This window comes from Amblyraja radiata, chromosome 5 (genome assembly GCF_010909765.2).
Source record: "Amblyraja radiata isolate CabotCenter1 chromosome 5, sAmbRad1.1.pri, whole genome shotgun sequence".
Classification (NCBI taxonomy): Eukaryota; Metazoa; Chordata; class Chondrichthyes; order Rajiformes; family Rajidae; genus Amblyraja; species Amblyraja radiata.
In genome coordinates this window covers 103,972,116-103,997,197 of record NC_045960.1, presented here as the reverse complement: position 1 = coordinate 103,997,197, position 25,082 = coordinate 103,972,116, and the positions used below count along the sequence as shown (strand labels likewise).

Genomic DNA, 25,082 nt, shown 5'->3' with positions numbered 1-25,082 from the left:
CCAGAGCTGCAGCGAGCAACTCGCTAGCCCCGCAAATACTCTACAGCGCCGCAAACTCACCAGTCCCGGCTCCCCGCATCTGTTCCCGCCGCTGGTTCTGCTTCCATCCCTCCCGCAGCCCCGGCTCTCCAACACCCGCGGACCATGCAGTTTATCCGAGCTTTGAAATTTTCAGTGATCACAAAATTTCTCACCACTGAGCGTGAGAAATGTCTGATGAGCGTGAGGGCGTGAGAGTTTACTTGAGGGCGTGAGTCTCACACTCAAAGCGTGAGAGTTGGCAGCCCTGATATATATATATATATATATATACATGTATATATATGTGTATATATGTGTGTGTGTATATATATATGTGGATAGATAGATAGATAGATAGATAGATAGATAGATAGATAGATAGATAGATAGATAGATAGATAGATAGATAGATAGATAGATAGATAGATAGATAGATAGATAGATAGATAGATAGAGCAGCATCTCTTCAGTTGAAGAAGGGCCTCGGCCCAAAACATCACCCATTTCTTCTCTCCAGAGATGCTGCCTGTCCCGCTGAGTTACTACAGCATTTTGTGTCTATCTTTGGTTTAAACCAGCATCTGTAGTTCCTTCCTGCAACTATTTCCAAAAATAAATATTCTCACAAATATACTCATAAATACATATATATATATATATATGTACACAGATATGTGTGGGTATATATGTACATGTGAGTATGTGTATACAGTATATACACACACACTGAACTTATTTTCTCATATATTATATTGTTTACAGTGTACTATGTGTACATATTCTGTTGTGCTGCTGCAAGGAAGAATGTCATTGTTCTATCTGGGACACATGACGATAAAACACTCTTGACCCATGGCTCTCTCTCTATCCAATGTGTGAATGATGTTTCCTCAATCATTCCGAGGAAATAAATCTTTGTAAAGAGCACGGAAGACCTTTTAAGGAAAGATAAATGTTGCGCATTTCAATGTTATTGAAACCCGTGCGATCAGACGCAAAGGTCGTCGAAATCAGGAAATATGATTCTTTCTCGGCACAAAATCAGAGCCTCATTGAAAATCCCATTTCAGAAATGAACTTATAAATAAGTGTCGCTGAAACGAATGCTTATGCATTGGTAATGCAGCTGGCTACATTACAATCTCACAACACGGTAGTTAAGGTACATATGCTCTGTGTTCATCTTAGTATTTACCCGTTCAAGCTATTCGGAGGCATCATTTTGTGAATGGAACGTGCTGTACAATGCAGGCTGTTATTGCCATGTATTGTGCAAGGTGCTAAGGAACTGAACTGATCAAAGATAGACACAAAATGTTGGAGCAACACAGCGGGTCAGGCAGCATCCCTGCACAAGATGGGTAGGTGATGATTCAGGTCTTCAGCCTCATCAAAACTGATCAGTTTGTTTTAGTGGTTAGAGGTGCTGCCTTACAGGCACCAGTGACTCGGGTTTGATTCTGACCCTGGGTGCTGCCTGTCCGGAGTTTGTACATTCTCCCTGTGTTTTCTCCAGGTGCTCCAGTTTCCTCCCACACTCCAAAGACATGCTGGTTTGTAGGTTGTGTTTAAGAAGGAACTGCAGATGCTGGAAAATCGAAGGTACACAAAAAAGCTGGAGAAACTCAGCGGGTGCAGCAGCATCTATGGAGCGAAGGAAATAGGCAACGTTTCGGGCCGAAACCCAGTCTAAAGAAGGGTTTTGGCCTGAAACATTGCCTACACGGCATTGGGGGTTCAGTATTGATGTGGATAGAGAACTGGCTGGCAAACAGGAAGCAAAGAGTAGGAGTAAACGGGTCCTTTTCACAATGGCAGGCAGTGACTAGTGGGGTACCGCAAGGCTCAGTGCTGGGACCCCAGCTATTTACAATATATATTAATGATCTGGATGAGGGAATTGAAGGCAATATCTCCAAGTTTGCGGATGACACTAAGCTGGGGGGCAGTGTTAGCTGTGAGGAGGATGCTAGGAGACTGCAAGGTGACTTGGGTAGGCTGGGTGAGTGGGCAAATGTTTGGCAGATGCAGTATAATGTGGATAAATGTGAGGTTATCCATTTTGGTGGCAAAAACAGGAAAGTAGACTATTATCTAAATGGTGGCCGACTAGGAAAAGGGGAGATGCAGCGAGACCTGGGTGTCATGGTATACCAGTCATTGAAAGTAGGCATGCAGGTGCAGCAGGCAGTGAAGAAAGCGAATGGTATGTTAGCTTTCATAGCAAAAGGATTTGAGTATAGGAGCAGGGAGGTTCTACTGCAGTTGTACAGTGTCTTGGTGAGACCACACCTGGAGTATTGCGTACAGTTTTGGTCTCCAAATCTGAGGAAGGACATTATTGCCATAGAGGGAGTGCAGAGAAGGTTCACCAGACTGATTCCTGGGATGTCAGGACTGTCTTATGAAGAAAGACTGGATAGACTTGGTTTATACTCTCTAGAATTTAGGAGATTGAGAGGGGATCTTATAGAAACTTATAAAATTCTTAAGGGGTTGGACAGGCTAGATGCAGGAAGATTGCTCCCGATGTTGGGGAAGTCCAGGACAAGGGGTCACAGCTTAAGGATAAGGGGGAAATCCTTTAGGACCGAGATGAGAAGAACTTTTTTCACACAGAGAGTGGTGAATCTCTGGAACTCTCTGCCACAGAGGGTAGTCGAGGCCAGTTCATTGGCTATATTTAAGAGGGAGTTAGATGTGGCCCTTGTGGCTAAGGGGATCAGGGGGTATGGAGAGAAGGCAGGTACGGGATACTGAGTTGGATGATCAGCCATGATCATATTGAACGGCGGTGCAGGCTCGAAGGGCCGAATGGCCTACTCCTGCACCTAATTTCTATGTTTCTATGTTTCAGCTTTTTTGATTACCTCTGGTTTGTAGGTTAACTGGTTTCTGTAAATTGTAATTTGTCCCTAATGTGTAATATAGTAACAGTGTGCATGGTGATCGCTGGTCGGCACGAACTCAGTGGGCCGAAGGGCCTGTTTCCACGCTGTATCTCCAAAATCTAAAATAGAAGTCCAAAAGTTTTGATGTATGCTTTATCTGTCAAATTTCAAAATACATAACCTGAATTGTCCCACGTGCACTATGAGTCCATGTGCTGATCAGATGCCCCTCCAAATATTACATGACAATTAACTTCAAATCAGGATTTCAATTTTCACTGAGAATAAATCCTTGTGAAACTGTTGCAGTGTTTGCATAGAATGACTCCATTCATCCCACTTAATCAAAGCCAACTTCTGGCAAAACAAACCCATTATCCTGCTCTCTCTTCAAAGCTCGGCAAATGAAATGTCTGCACAGTTCCCTTTTGGACGCAATGTTGGAATCTGTTTCCACTATCTCTGCAGACAATGAGTTCCAGAGCATAACTGGGAGCTGGTGTTAAATAACGATTAGCCTCACTGTCTCTTTCTCTTTGGCCACAAAATGTTGAATCTGTGTGCATGCTGGAGGATTAAGCAAAGAATAAAGTGGGAATGAATGTGAGAGCTGAGTGTACTTGTTGATATTTTACGAGCGGTTGAACGAATCTAACGAGTTTCTGGACGACACAGTACTCCAACGATCTGTCCTCAAACGAATCGCTGAGATTGCTAAGGAAGCACCAAGGGAGCAAAGGGAAAGCGGAGCGCAAATCTGTCGTCCTCCCTAGAATGAGACCACTGTCGATCTCGCTACTGGCTGCTGAACCAGTGCCCTAAAGGGCCTGCCCCACCCACGCGATTTTTTTCGACAACTTGCCGGCACACTTCATAGTCGCAGCAGGTCGCCGAAATGTTCAAAATGTAGAAAATCCAGAAAAAGGTACGACTCTCTGGTGGGTGTCGCCTGTATGGCCGCGAGTAGTCACCAAAGAGTCGTGCCTTTTTCTGATCGCCGCTGGATTTCCAACATTTTTAAATTTTTCGGCGACCTGCTGCGACTATGACAGGGTGCCGGCAGTTGCCAAAAAAATCACGTAAGTGGGACAAGGCATGGACATCTGGGCATTTGGGTTGAGGAGAGAAGTTGAGAGGTTGAGGTTGATAGGTTGGGAGGTCATGTTGCAGTTATATAAGACGTCGGTGAGGCCACATTTTGGGATATTGTGCTCAGTTTTGATCAGCATGCTATAGGAAATATGTTGTCAAGCTGGAAAGAGTGCAGAGAAGATTTACGAGGATGTTGCCAGGATTCGAGGGCCTGAGATATAGTGGGAGGTTGAGGAGGCTGGGACTCCATTCCTTGGAGCGCAGGAGGGGTGATCTTATAGAGGTGCACAAAATCTTTGGCCCAGAGTAGGGATATAGAGAACCAGAACATAGATTTAAGGTGAGGGGGGAAACTATTTAATAGGAACCCGTGTGGTGGATGTATGGAACGAGTTGCTGGGGGAGGTAGTTGAAGTAGGGACTATTGCAACCTTTAAGAAGCATTTAGATATGTAACCATATAACAATTACAGCACGGAAACAGGCCATCTCGGCCCTACAAGTCCGTGCCGAACAATTATTTTCCCTTAGTCCCACCTGCCTGCACTCAGACCATAACCCTCCATTCCCTTCTCATCCATATGCCTATCCAATTTATTTTTAAATGATACCAACAAACCTGCATCCACCACTTCCACTGGAAGCTCATTCCACACCGCTACCACTCTCTGAGTAAAGAAGTTCCCCCTCATGTTACCCCTAAACTTCTGTCCCTTAATTCTGAGGTCATGTCCTCTTGTTTGAATCTTCCCTATTCTCAATGGGAAAAGTTTGTCCACGTCAACTCTGTCTATCCCTCTCATCATTTTAAAGACCTCTATCAAGTCCCCCCTTAACCTTCTGCGCTCCAGAGAATAAAGACCTAACTTGTTCAACCTTTCTCTGTAACTTAATTGTTGAAACCCAGGCAACATTCTAGTAAAATGTACATGGATATGTACATTTGTACATGGATAGAATAGGTTTAGCGGGATATGGACCAAATGCAGACAGGTGGGACTAGTGTAACTGGGGCATGTTGGCTGGTGTGGGCAAGTAGCTCTGAAGGGCCTGCTTCCACGCTGTATAGTCTATGACGCTATGGCCAGCCATGCTCAAGATAATGGGCCCTCTGCAATTGTAAGCAGTAGACCTCCACTAATTTGGCTGTAACCACTACGGAAGCAACACATAGGAGCAGTAGAAGAGGTAAAGTCCATTGGAAGCCAGAGAAAAAAGGGGGTCAAGTGAACTAAGTCAACAACCACAAGGTTTTGTATAGGAAGGAACTGCAGATGCTGGTTTAACACTCCAGTCTAAACTCTGAACTCTACAAAACTGATCAAACATAATCAAACTGATCACTAGTCAGAGGGTGGTGAATCTGTGGAACTCATTGCCACGGAAGGCTGTAGAGGCCAAGTCAATGGCTATTTTTAAGGCAGTGATCTATAGATTTTTAATTAGTACGGGTGTCAGGGGTTATGGGGAGAAGGCAGGAGAATGGAGGGAAAGATAGATTAGCCATGATTGAAACATAGAAACATAGAAAATAGGTGCAGGAGGAGGCCATTCGGCCCTTCGAGCCAGCACTGCCATTCATTGTGATCATGGCTGATCGTCCCCTATCAATAACCCGTGCCTGCCTTCTCCCCATATCCCTTGACTCCACTAGCCCCTAGAGCTCTATCTAACTCTCTCTTAAATAAGTGGCCTCCACTGCCCTCTGTGGCAGGGAATTCCTTAAATTCACAACTCTCTGGGTGAAAACGTTTTTTCTCACGTCAGTCTTAAATGACTTCCCCTTTATTCTAAGACTGGCCCCTGGTTCTGGACTCGTCCCACATTGGGAACATTTTTCCTGCATCTAGCTTGTCCAGTCCTTTTATAATTTTATATGTTTCTCTGAGATCCCCCTCATCCTTCTAAACTCCAGTGAATACAAGCCTCGTCTTTTCAATCTTTCCTCATATGACAGTCCCGCCATCCCAGGGATCAATCTCGTGAACCTACGCTGCACTGCCTCAATCACAAGGATGTCCTTCCTCAAATTAGGAGACCAAAACTGTACACAATACTCCAGATGTGGTCTCACCAGAGCCCTATACAACTGCAGAAGAACCTCTCTACTCCTATACTGAAATCCTCTTGTTATGAAGGCCAACATTCCATTAGCTTTCTTCACTGCCTGCTGTACCTGCACGCCAACTTTCAGTGACCGGTGTACAAGGACACCCAGGTCTCGCTGCACCTCCCCCTTACCGATCCTAACCCCATATGATGGCGGAGTAAACCTGATAGGCCGAATGGCCTAATTCTGCTCCTATCACTTCTGAACTTATGAGCATATTTTCCATTTCGCAAAACCACACTGACTTTGCAAAATAAGCTTGACTCCGTGCCCGGAGGTGTTACATTTTTAATGGTAGCTTCTACACATTTTCCCAATGACAGATGGCCTGGTAAAGATTCGGTTAAAGAGTACATGCATGTTAAACATTCAAAGCATCAAAAGCATCATTCAGAGCTAAGCCATCCCATAAACAAGAGATTAAGTGAAGTCTCTACAGTCCTGCCACATCAACTGAACTAACCTACCTCAACCAGAGAGCAGTCCTGAACTACTACCTCATCGGGGATGCTCGGACTATCTTTGATTGGACTTCACTGGCTTTACCTTGCACTAAACGTTATTCCGTTATCATGTATCTGTACATAGAAACATAGAAAAATAGAAACATAGAAAATAGGTGCAGGAGTAGGCCATTCGGCCCTTCCAGCCTGCACCTCCATTCAATATGATCATGGCTGATCATCCAACTCAGTATCCTGTACCTGCCTTCTCTCCATACCCCCTGAACCCTTTAGCCACAAGGGCCACATCTTACTCCCTCTTAAATATAGCCAATGAACTGTCCTCAACTACCTTCTGTGGCAGAGAATTCCAGAGATTCACCACTCTCTGTGTGAAAAATGTTTTTCTCATCTCGGTCCTAAAAGATTTCCCCTTTATCCTTAAACTGTGACCCCTTGTTCTGGACTTCCCCAACATCGGGAATAATCTTCCTGCATCTAGCCTGTCCAACCCCTTAAGAATTTTGTAAGTTACTATAAGATCCCCCCTCAATCTTCTAAATTCTAGCGTGTACAAGCCGAGTCTATCCAGTCTTTCTTCATATGAAAGTCCTGCCATCCCAGGAATCAGTCTGGTGAACCTTCTCTGTACTCCCTCTATGGCAAGAATGTCTTTCCTCAGATTAGGTACACTGCGAATGGCTCGATTGTAATCATGTATTGTCTTTCCGCTGACTGGTTAGCACGCAACAATAGCTTTTCACTCTACCTCGGTACACGTGACAATAAACTAAACTGGTGACCAGCATCCAGCCATAAACACCAGTTGTCATAATCACAGAGACACAGGCAACTGCAGATTCAGGTTTACAAAGCTAGACGCCCGGCTATCGGTCGCTGCAAGCACGGTAAGGCAGCAACTCTACCGCTACACCACGTGTTTGTCGGCCACGGGCTCAACTAGCGGGCGAAGAGGCAACAAGAAAAACGGGCGGCAGGTTGGAGCAGCGGTAGAGTTGCTGCTTTACAGTGCCAGATGCGCAGGTTCGATCCTGACTATTGGTCTGCGTGTCTGTACGGAGTTTGCACGTTCTCCCCGTGACCTGCGTCGGTTTTCCCCGGGATCTCCGGTTTCCTCCCACATTTCAAGGACGTACAGATGTGTAGGCTAATTCAAGTTCAAGTTCAAGTTCAAATCACTCCGTATTCTTTATTGTTCATTGATTTTACCCTACTTAAATTATTGTGCAGAAGTCTGGGGTAATAACTATAAAAATTCGATACACTCATTAAGCATGATGCAAAAAAGAGCAATTCGTATTATCCATAATGCTAAGTATCTGGGTCATACGAATCCATTATTTTTAGAGTCAAAATTATTAAAATTAGAAGATTTGGTTACATTCAAAACAGCTCAGATAATGTTTAGGGCCAAAAATAAAAATTTACCTGGAAACATTCAAAAATTATTTAACGAGCGTGTGGGGGGTTACAATTTAAGAGGAATATTTAACTTTAAGAAACAAAAAGTCCGTACGACTAGAAAAACCTTTTGTATTTCGGTTTGTGGAGTAGGAGTGTGGAATAAATTGAACGGGGAATTGAAGCAATGCACAAACATGAATCATTTTAAAATGATATATAAAAAAATAATTCTCAAGGGGTACAGGGATGGAGGGGATGGTTGACAAGTGGGGGTTAGTGTTTATCTATTGCTTTACTATTGTTTACTTATGTTTGGGTACTTCAGTTATGAAGTTTGTATGTACATAATAGTTGTATGTATATATATGTCTGTAGGTATTATGGGAAATTGCCTAGGGTAGTATTATTATTAGTAATGAATTGATTTTTAAATATAGTAGAAGTGTTGGGGAAAAGGGGTGAGATTTAATAAGTTATTCTTCTTCTCACTCCTTTTCGAGCTGGTACAGACACAGAGTTGGACATTGGAACTTTGATTTTGTTCTTCTCATTGCTTTGTAAATATTGATTGTAATGTCCAATTGTTTGATAATTTCGATTTTGTTAATATTAATGTCGTTAATGTCTTTACTTGTTCGGAATAAATAAATAAATAAATAAATAAATAAATAAATAAATAAATAAAAGTGAGTTTATTGTCATGTGTCCCTGTATAGGACAATGAATTTCTTGCTTTGCTTCAGCACACAGAGCATAGTAGGCATTTACTACTGACTTGGTACAAATGTAAAATTGACCCTAGTGTGTGTAGGATAGTGTTAGTGTGCGGGGATCGCTGGTCGGCACGGACTCAGTCAGGCCAAAACGTCAACTAATCCTTTTCTCCAGAGATGCTGCCTGACCCGCTGAGTTACTCCAGCATTTTGGATCAACTTTTGGTGTAAAGATCTGCAGTATCTGTGTCAATTACTTCCTTTGGCAGCTCGTTCCATACACCCACCACCAAAGTTACCCCTTATTAAATCTATTATTATACTATTAAATCTTCCCCTCACCTTAAACCTATGCCCTCTGGTTCCCAACCCCCATACTCTGGGCAAGAGACTCTTGGTGCGTATACCCAATCTATTCCCCTCATGATTCGGTAGGCCTCGAGGATGTGTGGGGAAGGTTAGTGGGAGAATGGGATTGCTGTGTGAGCTGGTGTAGAATTGATGGGCCGAACAGACTCCTTGTAAGGACATACAGATGGACATCTTGAAGGCTAAGGACAGTCGATGCCAAAGACAGGGCAATAACTCACACTGTTATCCCAACTGTCTGATTCACTCACTACGCACGAGGAGCGAGTTACAGATAACAATTAAAAATAAAAATGTACTGAAGTATCATCCAAGTCGGTTACCATGCCAACACAGTCTCCTTAGGTTGCCATTAAAAACAATAATACACTTCAAGCATGAAATTTTAATGCATGCAATATTCAGGGTTAGGACACGCTAGAGGCAGGAATCATGTTCCTGATGTTGGGGGAGTCCAGAACCAGGGGCCACAGTTTAAGAATAAGGGGTAAGCCATTTAGAGTTGTGAGTCTGTGGAATTCTCTGCTTCAGAGGGCAGTTCTCTGGACACTTTCAAGAGAGAGCTAGATAGGGGTCTTAACGATAGCGGAGTCAGGGAATATGGGGAGAAGGCAGGAACGGGGTACTGATTGGGGATGATCAGCCATGATCACATTGAATGGCGGTGCGGGCTCGAGGGGCCGAATGGCCTACTCCTGCACCTATTGCCTGTCGTTTATTGTCTATTGTCTCTCTCGGAGAAAACCCACGCGGTCACGGGGCGAAAGTACAAACTCCGTACAGGCAGCACCCGTAGCCGGGACGAACCTGCGTCTCTGGCGCTGAAAGCACTGTAATGCCGCGCCACTGTGCCGCCCTAAGTAAAGGGATTTTTTCTGTACCTTTCCATACCTCTAGTAATAAGGTCATAAGGATTAGGACCATTCGACCCATCAAGTCTACTCCACCATTCAATCATGGCTGATCTATCCTTCCCTCCTAACCCCATTCTCCTGCCTTCTCCCCATAACCTCTGGCACCTGTACTGATCAAGAATCTATCTATTTAGTCTCCCTCTCCCCTGACTCTCAATCGGAGGAAGGGTCTCGACCCTAAACGTCACCTTTTATTTTGCTCTGGAGATGTTGCCAGACCCGCTGAGTTACCCCAGATTTTTGTGTCTATCTATCATGGGATAGGTACCATTTTTGGATCGAGATCTTTCTCCCAACTGGTCGTGGGGGTTGTGGGAGGGGAGGGTTACTCCAGCATTTTGTGCCTAGCTTCCAGTTGCAGTATAAACGCTGCCTTTTTTGTAATCATTGCTTTCGTTCCATTGCGTTTGTTAATAATTCCAAGCGTGAGTTACTTACATGATCCATCAGTTCCCTGACCATTCCATTCCACTGTCCTTTTTCATCCTGAACTCCGTACCTCCCGTCTTCCACCAGCCGGACCTCGTAGGTGAATCCGAGGATATTGGACAATTCCTTGAGGAGGTCAATGCAGAATCCCTCAAACCGGCTGTTGCCGTAGAGAGGTTTATCCGACTTTTTAAACATCACGTACGGCTCCTCCTGTGAAAGTTGATAACAGTAAAGGGATCAATGTGGAGGGAACTCACATGTCCCATGTGACAAATACATCTCGGAGATAACGCCTCCCACAACTGCTCTCCACTAATCAAGCACAGACCCACGTCAGAGCAGATGAATTTCAAAGACTTCAGGCTCTAAGCCCTGCAGTTGGACCTGTTGGAACTTGTCTTTTAGGTATTGAAGAGGCAGTAATTTAAAATCAGAGCAATCGAAATAACACATTTTGTTTCTATTTTTACTTTTGTCTGACATTTAAAATTATTAGAATGACTAAAAATAGCTGAGTATTTGACGCTTAAAAATTGCAAATAAAATCACCGACGGTTACCTCCTGACTTAGAATCGATTGCCTTATTTACCTCAATACGTGTATGGTTGATACGGTACTTTATCTGTCACACAGGTAACACTGAAACAGTGAAAACACAATGAAATTTGTATATAGTTCAGTACAAGTGTCACTATACTTGTACATACACTATATGCATTTAGATACATAGGCGGAACTGCAGATGCTGGTTTGCACCGAAGATAGACACAAAGTGCTGGAGTAATGCCCCTGTCCCACTTAGGAAACCTGAACGGAAACCTCTGGAGACTTCGCGTCCCCCACCCAAGGTTTCCGTGCGGTTCCCGGAGGTTTTTGTCAGTCTCCCTACCTGCTTCCACTACCTGCAACCTCCGGCAACCACCTGCAACCTCCGGCAACCACCTGCAACCTCCGGGAACCCGTCTAAATGTTCCTTAAACGTTGGGATAGTCACTGCCTCAACTGCCTCCTCTGGCAGCCCGTTCCATATGCCTGACTGATGAAGGCAATTGTAGTATAATAATTCAGGAGAAAATGTCCAGTGGCAACAATGAGGTAGGTTGGAAGATCGGGACTATACACTAATTTCAGTCAAATAACATATTCATGTAGCTAAGAGATGAAAGGTACATCTGAGAGGCCCGGGAACCATCATCGTCTTATTTTATGGCTCTGTCTTGGTGCATAGCCAAAGCAGGAACAAATATTCCATTATGAAATCCAAAGAAAATATTGGGTTTGTATTCAATCTATCAAGGAACGTAGATTGAATGTAGAAACTAGGAACTTCAGATGCTGGTTTACACAAAAAGACACAAAGTGCCAGAGTAACTCAGTGAGTCAGGCAGTATCTCTGGAGAACATTGATAAGTGACATTTTGGGTTGGGACCTTTCTTCAGTCTAGATTGCTCTTAGCTTGTAATACATTCACATTTAACATGGGTTGAAGTTTTCAGCTTATTTATTTTAGTTTAGAGAAACAGGCCCTTCGGCCCACCAAGCCCGTGCCGACCAGCGATCCCCACACACTGGCTCTATCCTACACACGCTAGGGTCAATTTACAATTGTTACCAAGCCAATTAGCCTAATATCCTGTACGTCTTTGGAGTGCGGGAGGAAACCAGAACTCCCGGAGCAAACCTACGAAGGTCACGGGGCAAACCTACGAAGGACAAAGACCCATGGTCAGGATGGAATCCAGGTCACTGGCGCAATGAGGTAGCAACTCTACCGCTGCGCCAACGTGCCGTCCCAACATACATCAAGGAACTTAGACCTTGGTTGACGTAGAAATAAGGAACTGCAGATGCTGGTTTACTGAAAAGGACACAAAGTGCTGGAGTAACTCAGTGGGTCACCGTGTGAGTTGCTGTATTTTATCCATAGTTTCTTTCTCTTTTGACCAGCCAAGAGATAAAACACGGCAATCTTTTTTTACAATTCAGAGCGTGGTGAGACCTGCGGAGGAACTTGGGAGTAACAGATCCACTTGTGGGAGGTGAAGATGACTCATTGACATCAGTGCTGTCTTGGAGAACAAAGGCAGTAAAGGCAAGGGACTGCACTCCCCCACGCTGGTTCCCCTCCAGCACTACCATCATCATCCCAAATTGGAAAAAGATTGCCAATATTTCATCATCACTGAATCAAAACAATGACAAGAGATCGGCAGGTTTAAGGTGAAGGGGAAAACTTTTAATATGAATCACTTTTTTCACACAAAGGGTGCTGGGTGTATGGAACAAACTGCCAGAGGAGGTAGTTGAGGCTGGGATTATCACAACATTTAAGAAACAGTTGGACAGGTACATGGATAGGACAGGTTTGGACGGATGGGGCGCTGCGAGCCGGATGCCCTGCCAGCAGCATGTTCGTTATTTTGACATTTTTTGGTGTTTTTGGTGTGTCCAAATGTAGTTTAGGTGTCTCTCGGTATGTCATGTGTAGGGGGTGGGGGGGGGGGGGAATGGGGAAATCGCTTTCAGTCGCCTCCTCGACAGAGCGGCAACTTTTTCCATGTCGCCTCCCTCACAGCCAGCAGCATGGATTGGAGCGGCCTTTCCCAGAGTCGGGCTCAGAGCTTCAGCGGCGGGCGCAACGAGGACTTTTCCATCGCGGAGCGGGCGAACCCTTGCCGGGGGTCACCAGAGAGGAGTGCTCCGATCGCTGGCCTGGTGACTTTGACATCATGGGGCTGTGGTCTGCGGAGCTTCTAGCCGTGGGCGTGGCGTGGACTTACCATCCAGAGTCTGGGATCCCTTGCCGGGGATCGCCTGAGAAGAGCTCCGACTGCCGGCCTGCGGCCTATAACATCCTGAAGCCATGGTCTCCTGTAGGTAAGTGACGATTTGGGCGCTCCATGCCGCGGAGTGTGTTTGACCATCCCAACATCGGAGGTTGGATCATCCCGACGAGAGGGCCTGTACATCGGGCCGTCCGTAGCGGCGACTACAGAGGGTTTATGGCCCCGACCACGGATGAACAAAGGAGCTGAACTTTGTTGCCTTCCACCACAGTGAAAAATGCTGTGGTGGATGTTTGTGTTAAATTCTTATTGTGTATTGTGTGTTCTTTTTTTAAATGTATGGCTGCTGGCAAATTCATTTCACTGCACCTTCGTTGGTGCATGTGACAAATAAATTTGACTTTGACTTTTGACTTTGGATATGGGCCAAACGCAGGCAGGTGGGACATGTTGGCCGGTGTATGCAAGTTGGGCCGAGGGGCCTGATTCCATGCTGTATCACTCTATGACTTGATGACTATGACAGACTAAACAAAACTAACTAAATGTTAACTAAACGCCCGTGGATTGCTCGGTTGTCTTTCTGCTGACTGATCAGCGCGCAACAGAGGCTTTTCACTGTACCTCAGTACACGTGACAATAAATTAAACTGAACCAATGAAGATAGGCACAAAATGTTGGAGTAACTCAGCGGGTCAGGAGAAAAGTAATAGGTGACGTTTCGGGTCCAAACCCTTCTTCAGACTGAGAGTCAGGGGAGAGGGAAACTAGAGATTTGAAAAGGTACAGAAGTTCATGTTCATAAGTGATAGGAGCAGAATTAGGCCATTCGGCCCTTCAAGTCTACTCCGCCATTCAATCATGGTTAATCTATCTCTCCCTCCGAACCCCATTCTCATGCCTACTCCCCATAACTTCTGAGATCCGTACTAATCAATCTAATCAGTAACCCATAGTAATCAGAAGATAAAGGGGTTTTTTTCTGAACCTACACATATCCTCCAATTTTCCTCTCTCCTGACTCTCTGAAGAAGGGTCTCAACCCGAAACGTCACCTTTATTCCTTTTCTCTGGAGATGCTGCCTGACCTGCCGAGTTACTCCATCATTTTGTGTCTATCTTCGGTGTAAACTGGCATCTGCAGTTCCTTTGTACACAAAAACAAAAGGTCTCTGTGGACCTTACAACACTGTGGAAAGGCCAAGAACTCACATGTTGCAAGGCTCACCAATGGACAATGAGGCCTTGGTGACAAACGTTGGCCTTGGCAGTGAACCCATGAAAGATTAAAGGGAAGCTGAAGATATCTTTAAATGTTGGATGGCAATTGTTGCACATGCAACCAGCAAAGAAAAGGAATTGCCAACCGAAGATAGACATAAAAAGCGTGCATCTCTGGAGAAAAGGAATAGGTGACGTTTCGGGTTGAGACCTTTCTTCAGACTGATAAGACAGGGGAACGGAAAACGTGAGATATAGAAACATAGAAACATAGAAAATAGGTGCAGGAGTAGGCCATTCGGCCCTTCGAGCCTGCACCGCCATTCAATATGATCATGGCTGATCCTGTACCTGCCTTCCCTCCATACCCCCTGATCCCTTTAGCCACAAGGGCCACATCTAACTCCCTCTTAAATATAGCCAATGAACTGGCCTCGACTACCTTCTGTGGTAGAGAGTTCCAGAGATTCACCACTATCTGTGCGAAAAATGTTTTTCTCATCTCGGTCCAAAAGGATTTCCCCTTTATCCTTAAACTGTGACCTCTTGTCCTGGACTTCCCCAACATCGGGAACAATCTTCCTGCATCTAGACTGTCCAACCCCGTAAGAATTTTGTAAGTTTCTATAAGATCCCCCCTCAATCTTCTAAATTCTAGCGAGTACAAGCCGAGTCTATCCAGTCTTTCTTCATATGAAAGTCCTGACATCCCAGGAATCAGTCTGGTGAACCTTCTCTGTACTCCCTCTATGGCAAGAATGTCTTTCCTCAGATTAGGAGACCAAAACTGTACGCAATACTCCAGGTGTGGTCTCACCAAGACCCTGTACAACTGCAGTAGAACCTCCCTGCTCCAATATTCCTATAGACGGTGATGTAGAGAGATATAGAACAACATTTGCAAACAAGTAATGATGATAAAGGAGAAGCCATTGTTTGATGTGACCCAGGTAACAATCTGCCAGTTGGTTTGGGATCCAATTTGTATGCTTTGAGCTGATGTGTATGTCGTGAGAACAGAGAATCATAGTCATAGAGTTTCATTATTTGGAAACAGGCCCTTCAATCCAACTGCCCACATCGGACATGTCCCATCTACACTAGTCCCACCTGCCTGTGTTTGGCCCATATCCCTCTAAACCTGTGCTATCCATGTACCTATCTAAATGTTTCTTAAACATTGCGATTGTCCCTGCCTTAACCACTCTGGCAGCTCGTTCCATGCACCCATCACCTTTCGTGTGAAAAAGTTACCCCTCAGGTATCTATTAAATCTTTCCCCCTTCACCTTAAACCAATGCCCTCTGGTTCTCAATTCCCCTACTAGGGGCAAGAGACTTTGGGTGTCTACCTGATATCTGTGCTAGGAACCAGCCAGCAGTGCTGAACTACCATCTACCTCTTTAGTGACCCTCGGACTATCCTTGATTGAACCTTGCTGACTTTACCTTGCACTAAACGTTATTCCCTTATCATGTATCTGTGTTTGGGGTGGGAGATTGCAACCTTCACGTGGCCCACCCTGTTTCAACTAATGCAATTAACCCGACATGCACAAACAATGAGATCAAATAGAACAATTTGAACTACAACTTTAAGGGCCTATCCCGCTTGGCCGTCATTTGCACCTCATTTACGCGTCATATGTAAAATAGGTCGACGCGTCGTGATGCGCGATGTCGCGCGCAAATCACGCGTCAGCACAGTCGTCTGGTGCGCGTGACGTCATTAGAATATCCTGCAGCGCGCGACAGGACGTTGACGCAGGGACGTAAGGGCACGTAAGGACGGGAAAGGAATGGAGGGTTATGGGCTGAGCGCAGGTAGATGGGACTAGGGGAGAATAAGTGTTCGGCACGGACTAGAAGGGCTGAGATGGCCTGTTTCCATGCTGTAATTGTTATATGGTTATATGGTTATATGGTTATTGTTGCACGGTGACATAACCATGCATCACCACGCGATACACGTGAGACGTCGGAACGCCAGCGTACGACGCCAATGCGTCAGCGTGCGTACGCGATACGTCACGCAGGTGGCGCGCGAGGATTTCGTTCCTGTACTAAATCCTGGAGCATCGCGCAGTACCGCGCGCCACCGCATACGATTCCACGCCTCACCATGCGCAACATATGCGCACCCCACGCGTCGACCTAATTTACATATAATGCGTAAATGAGACGCAAATGAAGGGCCAAGTGGCACAGGCCCTTTAGGCTGTGCACGCCTCACGCAAGAAGAAGTAGTAGAAGATGTATCTGTACATTGTGGAAGGCTCAATTGTAATCATGTATTGTCTTTCTGCTGAATGGATAGCGCGCAACAAAAGCTTTTCACTGTACCTCGGTACACGTGACAATAAACTAAACTGAACTGAACATTTTTGTGAGCTTAAAGATACCAATAAAAGTAAACAGACATTTACCATAATATTGGTTTCAAAGACCCACGAGGCTTTTCCAGCAAATAACTAACCCTCAGGATTAGGTGAAATGGCCCAAGTCCACTAATCTAATTATTTTTTTCCACACAACACTGTTCTTTCAAAATCAGAATGATCGATGAAAGGACAAATCTCTGCTGAGCAATCAGTAAAACTAATGTTTTCATCCTGCAAGCCCAAAGCTTTCCTCATTATGTTGCCTTGGCTAAATATATGCAGCTTTTCTGCCCATTACTTTGTAAGCTTCACAAAGTACTGGCCAGAGAGATGAGGAAAGAGATGAGGGAACACTTTTTCACACAGAGAGTTGTGAGTTTGTGGAATTCTCTGTCTCAGAGGGCGGAGGAGGCCGGTTCTCTGGATACTTTCAAGAGAGAGCTAAATAGGGCTCTTAAAGCTAGCGGAGTCAGGGGATATGGGGAGAAGGCAGGAACGTGGTACTGACTGGGGATGATCAGCCATGATCACATTGAATGGCAGTGCTGGCTCGAAGAGCCAAATGGCCTACTCCTGCACCTATTGTCTATTGTCTATTGACATTGTCAGCTCTCTGTGTGATGCTCTGTGAACATGCAGGCATGGGGGTGATTTGGGAATGTAAGGTGACTGTGAAACTTGGCTTCTCTGGTGGTGACATCACAGGTGATGGAGACTCAATTCCCCGGAAACATGTGACCCAGTTGTCGCCACCAAGTCTGGACCCCTGAAGAAGTCTCTGCTTTGTTGCTCTTGTACTGATAACTGTTGTATACCTGTGATTGAGCTAAAGGGTTGCCTCCCACTCTATTTTCCTGTAGGTATCAGTGATGTGCTGGAAGGGTTAGAAACATAGAAACATAGAAAATAGGTACAGGAGTAGGCCATTCGGCCCTTCGAGCCTGCACCGCCATTCAATATGATCATGGCTGATCATCCAACTCAGTATCCTGTACCTGCCTTCTCTTCATACCCCCTGATCCCTTTAGCCACAAGGGCCACATCTAACTCCCTCTTAAATATAGCCAATGAACTGTGGCCTCAACTACCTTCTGTGGCAGAGAATTCCACAGATTCACCACTCTCTGTGTGAAAAATGTTTTTCTCATCTCGGTCCTAAAAGATTTCCCCCTTATCCTTAAACTGTGACCCCTTGTTCTGGACTTCCCCAACATCGGGAATAATCTTCCTGCATCTAGCCTGTCCAACCCCTTAAGAATTTTGTAAGTTTCTATAAGATCCCCTCCTCAATCTTATAAATTCTAGCGAGTACAAGCCGAGTCTATCCAGTCTTTCTTCATATGAAAGTCCTGACATCCCAGGAATCAGTCTGGCTCCCATCGTATTTTCCCTCCGTCGGTTTCCCGCCACTTGGTATAAAAAGGTGATCGATTCGTTGGCGTGTGTCATCTCTTTCTGTAATGTCTGCGCGAGGCTGCCGCGGGCTCAAGGGAGGGGATCGGAAATCGGCCCCGGTGTGAATAAAGGGTTTGGACTACAGTGTTTCACTGACCCAGACTGGTGGGGGTGGGGGGTAAAAGAACCTGAATCAACATTTACACCAGCATTATTTCTTCGTGAAGGAATACCACAACCAGAGAGCAGTCCTGAACTACTGTCCACCTCATTGGTGACCGTCGGACTATCTTTGATATGAAATAGAAAATGAAGTGGACCTTCAACCTCAATGGAGACACAAAGATACTGCAGATGCTGGGATCTGGAGAAACCAAACAATCTGCAGAAGGGTCTCGACCCGAATCGTCACCCATTCCTTCCCTCCAATGATGCTGCCTGTCCAGCTGAGTTACTCCAGCATTTTGCATCAACCTGCTGGATGGACTCGTTGAGCCGAGCAGCAGCTGTAGTGGGAAACAGACAGTCAGGTGTTATGGGCCAGGGCCCTTCATCTGACTAGGAAGGAACTGTAGATGATGGTTTACACTGACGTTAGACACAAAATGCTGGAGGAACTCAGCGGGCCAGGCAGCATCTCTGAAGAGAATGAGTAGGTGACCTTTTTCGAGACGGAACCTGGTCAGTTCACAGTTGCTATCAGGCAACTGAATCATCCTACCACAACTAGAGAGCAGTCCTGACCTACTATCTACCTCATTGGGCTATCTTTGATCAGACTTTGCTGGCTTTACCTTGCACTAAACGTTATTCCCTTATCATGGGGGGATCTTATAGAAATGTACAAAATTCTTAAGGGGTTGGACAGGCTAGATGCAGGAAGATTGTTCCCGATGTTGGGGAAGTCCAGGACAAGGGGTCACAGTTTAAGGATAAGGGGGAAGTCTTTTAGGACCGAGATGAGAAAAACGTTTTTCACTCAGAGACTGGTGAATCTCTGGAATTCTCTGCCACAGAAGGTACCTTGTCGAAAGCCTTCTGAAAATCCAGATATAACACATCCACTGGTTCTCCCCTATCCACTCTACTAGTTACTTTCCTCGAAAAATTCTATAAGATTCGTCAGACATGATTTACCTTTCATAAATCCATGCTGACTTTGTCCAATGATTTCACCACTTTCCAAATGTGCTGCTATCCCATCTTTAATAACTGACTCTAGCAGTTTCCCCACTACCGATGTTAGACTAACTGGTCTGTAATTCCCTGTTTTCTCTCTCCCTCCCTTTTTAAAAAGTGGGGTTACATTAGCTACCCTCCAATCCTCAGAATTACTCCAGAATCTAAATAGTTTTGAAAAATTATCACTAATGCATCCACTATTTCTGGGGCTACTTCCTTAAGTACTCTGGAATGCAGCCTATCTGGCCCTGGGGATTTATCGGCCTTTAATCCATTCAATTTACCTAACACCACTTCCCCGCTAACCTGGATTTCACTCAGTTCCTCCATCTCATTTGACCCCCTGCTATTTCCGGCAGATTATTTATGTCTTCCTTAGTGAAGACAGAACCAAAGTAGTTATTCAATTGGTCTGCCATGTCCTTGTTCCCCATGATCAATTATCCTGTTTCTGACTGCAAGGGACCTACATTTGTTTTAACTAATCTTTTTCTCTTCACATATCTATAAAAACTTTTGCAGTCAGTTTTTATGTTCCCTGCCAGTTTTCTTTCATAATCTATTTTCCCTTTCCTAAAGTTCTATGTCATTCCATATTTTCATCCACCCCTTACACGCTAGGGAGAATTTTACAGAGAATAATTCACCTACAATCCCACACCTCTTTGTGATGTGAGACCAGTGTAGATGGGGCATGTTGGTCAACATGGGCCTGTTGGTCATCATGGGCCTGTTTCCACGCTGTATGACTCTATGACGCTATGTGGGAGGACCAACACCCACACGGTCACAGGGAGAACATGCACACTCTACACAAACAGCACCCAAGGGCAGGACCAAACCCGAGACTCTGGCGCTGTGAGGCAGCAGCTTAATCCGCTTTGAAACTGTGCCACCCTTTTGTAGTGTGCAATATATCTAAAATATATCAATGCATTACTCTCTAGTATTCAGTCTGAAAGTCAACATGAACATCTCCTTGCTTTTGTCGATTTACAGAGATTGGGGATCGTAAGAAAAGCTGTGGCATCGGCAAAGAGAAAAGTGAGAAAAAGAGAGAAGAGAGAAAAAGAGAGAGACAGAGGGAAAGGGAGGGAGAGGAGGAGAGAGGGGGAGAGAAGAGGAGAGAGAGAGGGGGAAAGATGAGGAGAGAGACAGAGAGAGGGAGGAGGGAGGGGTGAGATGAGGAAGGGGGAGAGAAGGAGAGAAGAGGAGAGGGGGAGTGAGAGGACAGAAAGGAGAGGGATTGAGATGAGGAGGGGGAGAGAGGAGGAGAGAGGGGTTGAGATGAGGAGGGGGAGAGAGAGGGAGGGGGGAGAGAGGGGGAGAGAGAGAGAATAGAGAGAGGGGGAAGAGAGAATAGAGAGGGGGAGAGAGGGAGAGAGAGGGCAAGAGGAGAGAGGGGGTGAGATGAAGAGGGGAGAGAGGCGGAGAGGAGGAGAGAGGAGGAGAGAGGGGGAGAGAGGGGGGGAGAGGGGAGAGAGGAGAGAGGAGGAGAGAGGGGGTGATGAGGAAGGGGAGAGAGGAGGAGAGAAGAGGAGAGAGAGAGAGAGGAGAGAGGGAGAGGAGAAAGGGTTTGCGATGAGGAGGGGGAGAGGAGGAGCAAGGAGGAGAGAGGGGGAGAGAGGAGGAGAGAAAGAGAGAGAGAGCGAGGGAGAGGGAGAGGGACTAGAGAGGAGGAGAGAGAGAGAGAGTGAGAGAGGAGAGAGAGAGAGAGTGAGAGAGAAGGGAGAGAGAGCGAAAGGAAGAGAGAGAGTATGTTTGTGGTGAGGGAATAAGAAAAAAACACGATAAACATTTGGGTTTCAGGGCTTTGATTATTTCCTACTCAGCCCCAAAATGAAGTAATAAAATCAAAAAAATGCTATAAAAATCACAGCAGGTCAATTAGCATCTGAAACAAACAAGACAGGTTAATATCTCCTGGGCTAGCTCTTGATGGATAATCTTGCTGTGGATTCCCAGCATCTCCGGCTTTCTGTTTTGGAACATTTTAGCTCTGCATTGCTTTATTTTCCGTAATCTGAACTGTGGTTATTTATGGACGGGCTCTGGTACCTATGTTGTGACCATCGGATCACACAATTATAATATCATGTCGTGCAGTGCAGCCTTCACCTTAACACCACACATCTACAGTAGATAGATGCAATAATTGCTATTATTATTTAAAACTGGCCTTAGCAAACAGCTGCTGGTTTCAACAGTCTGAGTTAAATTCACTGGCCATTAATCCTATTATTTAATGCTGTGTAGAAAATATGCTTTTGTGCATCCATGCCAACAAGTGGCAGCAATTTTCCAATTGAGAAAGCAATCTAATATTTGCCAAGACCATTGGTGCTTAACTTTTATTTTTTTCACTGTATATAAGCGGAGTAAAACCTCCATTGAAGTGACGGGGCGGCACGGTGGTGCAGCGGTAGAACGGCTGCCTTACGGCGCCAGAGTCCCGGGTTCGATCCTGATCACGGGTGCTGTCTGTGCAGAGTTTGTACGTTCTCCCTAAAGGGGCTGTCCCATTTCGGCGACCTACTTCAGAAGAGTTTCCCCTCGACTCATACTCGCAGCATGGTCGACACGAGGTCCTAGGAGGCCTTTGTGACTCTCCTTCATGCTCGAGAGTGGTCCCCGCGTACTCGAGGCCTCAGATAGGTTTGCGGCGTATTTTTCATGGAGATATTCATGTTGAAAAGTGCCCGCGAGTAATAAAAGGTCACCATGGAAGAAAATCGATAATTCTTTTACTCGTAGGTTTAGTCGAAGTAGGTCGTAATAGGTCGGCATGTTATTGGTAGGTAATCGAGGATAGTCGAAGGTAATCGAAGATAGTCAAAGTTAGTCGTAGATAGTCTTCAACATAGTCGACGGGAGGTCGTAGGAGATCGAAGGAGGTCGTCTTCACTCTCCACTATTCGGTGTCCAATCTTCCCGAAGTTAGTCGAAGCTAGTCGTAGCTAGTCGAAGCTAGTCTTCAACATAGTTGAAGGAGGTCTTCAACATGACATTATATCAAACTCTCCTAAACTCTTCTAAACTCACCAATTAGGTCCCCACAGTGGGACAGCCCCTATAATATCTCCTGGGCTAGCTCATGTTGGATAATCTTGCTGTGGATTCACAGCATCTCTGGCTTTCTGTTTTGGAACATTTTAGCTCTGCATTGCTTTATTTTCCACAATCTGAACTGCGGTTATTTATGGACGGCCTCTAGTACGTATGTTGTGACCATGGGATCACACAATTATAATATCAAGTCGTGTAGTGCAGCCTTCACCTTAACACCACACATCTACAGTAGATAGATACAATAATTGCTATTATAATTTAAAACTGCGCCCGACCAAACAGCTGCTGGTTTCAACAGTCTGGGTTAAATGCACTGGCCGTTAATCCTATTATTTAACGCCGTGAAAAAATATGCTTTTGTGCATCCATGCCAACAAGTGGCAGCAATTTTCCAATTGAGAAAGCAATTGAATATTTGCCAAGACCATTGGGGTGCTTAACTTTATTTTTTTCACTGTATATAAGCGGAGTAAAACCTCTATTGAAGTGACGGGGCGGCACGGTGGCGCAGCGGGAGAACTGCTGCCTTATAGCGCCGGAGACCCGGGTTCGATCCTGACCACGGGTGCTGTCTGTGCAGAGTTTGCATGTTCTCCCCCCGGCCTGCGTGGGTTTTCTCCGAGATCTTCAGTTTCCACCCACACTCCAAAGACCTGCAGGTTGTGCGTTAATTCGCTTCTGTAAATTGCGTCTCGGGTTTGCAGGTTAATTGGCTTGGTATGAATGTTAAATGATCCCTAGTGTGTTTAGGATAGTGTTAGCGTGTAGGGATCGCTGTTCCACGTGGACCCGCTGGGCCAAAACGTCTGTTTCCATGTTGTTTCTCTGAACTGAAACTAAACTAAACTAAAGTCGCTATGACATCAGCAAACGGTCCGCAAATATCCTGAGAAATGTGGGCGGCACGGTGGCGCAGCTGCTGCCTACAGCACTAGAGACCCGGGTTCGATCCTGACCTCGGGTGCTGTGCGTGTGGAGTTTGCACGTTCTCCTTGTGACCACTTGGGTTTCCTCCCACATGTGCTCCGGTTTCCTCCCACATCCCAAAGACATGTGGCTCTGTAGGATAACCTGTAGACTGACCCGAGTGTGTAGGAGGTGGTTGCAAAAGTGAGATAACATCGAACTAGTGTGAATGGGTGATCGATGGTCTGCATGCACTCGACGGGCCAAGGACCTATTTCCATGTTGTATCACCAAAACTAAAACTTAAATAAAAACTAGAACTAAATGGATAAATTATTTTCTTTGCAGTGTTCAGAATGTAGATGGGAATTAATTCCTTTAGCCAGAAGTTGGTGATTCGGTGGAATTCATTGCCACAGAAGGCTGTGGAGGCCATCATTGGGTATTTTTAAAGTGGGGATTGATAGATTCCTGATTAGTATGGGTGTCAAAGGTTACAGGGAGGAGGCGGGAGAATGAGAGGGAAAAATAGATTAGCCATGATTAAATGATGGAGTAGACTCAATTAGCTGAATGGCCTAATTCTGCCCCTATGTATGTCTATGGTCCAATGGCCTTCTGCAAGGAACTGCAGATTCTGGTTTACCAAAAAAGACACAAAGTGCTGGAATCATCAAGAAGGCAGGAGGCATCTCTGGAGAACATGGATAGATTTTGGATGGGGACAAAACAAATTAATTTGATTGAAGATAGACACAAAATGGTGGAGTAACTCAGTGGGTCAGGCAGCATCTCTGGACAATAAAAATAGGTGACATTTCGGGTTGAGAAATGTCATCTGTTCCTTTTCTTCGGAGATGCTGCCTGACCCGCTGAGTTACTCCAGCATTTTGTGTCTATATAACCATACCACCCAGCATCTGCGGTTCCTTCCAACACAAATTATTTTGATTGTTGAGAGAGAATTAATCTTGTGTTATTGGATTAGTTAATACGACATGTCAATGATCCTTTAATTAAAATTGTAGGCGATGAATTAACTGATACTGGATCTGAGAATCATCTTATTATAAATTCTAATAACCTTGAGCAGACACTGCCAAATATTGTGATAGGCATAGAAAGCTGGAGTAACTCAGCGGGTCAGGCAGCATCTCTGGAGAAGAGGAATAGGTGAAGTTTTGGGCCGAGACCCTCCTTCAGACTGAGAGTCAGGGGAAAGGGAAACTAGAGATATAGGCGGTGATGTACAGATATAGAGCAAATGAATGAAAGATATGTAACAAGGTGACGATTATAAAGGAAAAGTCACATACTCCTTTTCTCCAGAGATGCTGCCTGACCCGCTGAGCTGCTCCAGCTTTTTGTGTCTATCTTCAGATTAAACCGGCATCTGCAGTTCATTCTTCCCAAATATTATGCTGTCGGGGCTTTAGGTGTCATTTACACCACCATCCGCTTCAGGGGACCGGAGCAGAAATCTTCTTTGTCATTGTACGGAACGATTTCAATTTGCAATGACCTGAGCTGTCTTAAGAACATCTATTTTAGGATTATTTATGAATGAGACTTTCTTCCTGGAGTCTGAGCCTCCACCATTCAATGGACAAGCTCACTGAGCCTTCAGGGACATATTACTCACTCTCAATGTTACTATTACAATCAAAGTTCAGTGCCTTAACTACAAATGCAGGGAGCAGTGGGAACCTAGCACTCAGCCTCAGGGAACA

The 25,082-nt window shown here is 45.2% G+C and overlaps 1 protein-coding gene across 2 annotated transcripts in view; it reads right to left on the bottom strand.

Annotated features, from left to right (window-relative positions):
- Nucleotides 1-25,082, bottom strand: part of grik2 (glutamate ionotropic receptor kainate type subunit 2) — a 495,196-nt gene that overhangs the window by 124,476 nt on the left and 345,638 nt on the right. For both annotated transcript variants that reach the window (XM_033021917.1, XM_033021916.1), the window contains exon 11: nucleotides 10,417-10,620. In XM_033021917.1, the coding sequence (XP_032877808.1) occupies nucleotides 10,417-10,620 (204 nt within the window). The remainder of the gene's footprint in view (nucleotides 1-10,416; nucleotides 10,621-25,082) is intronic.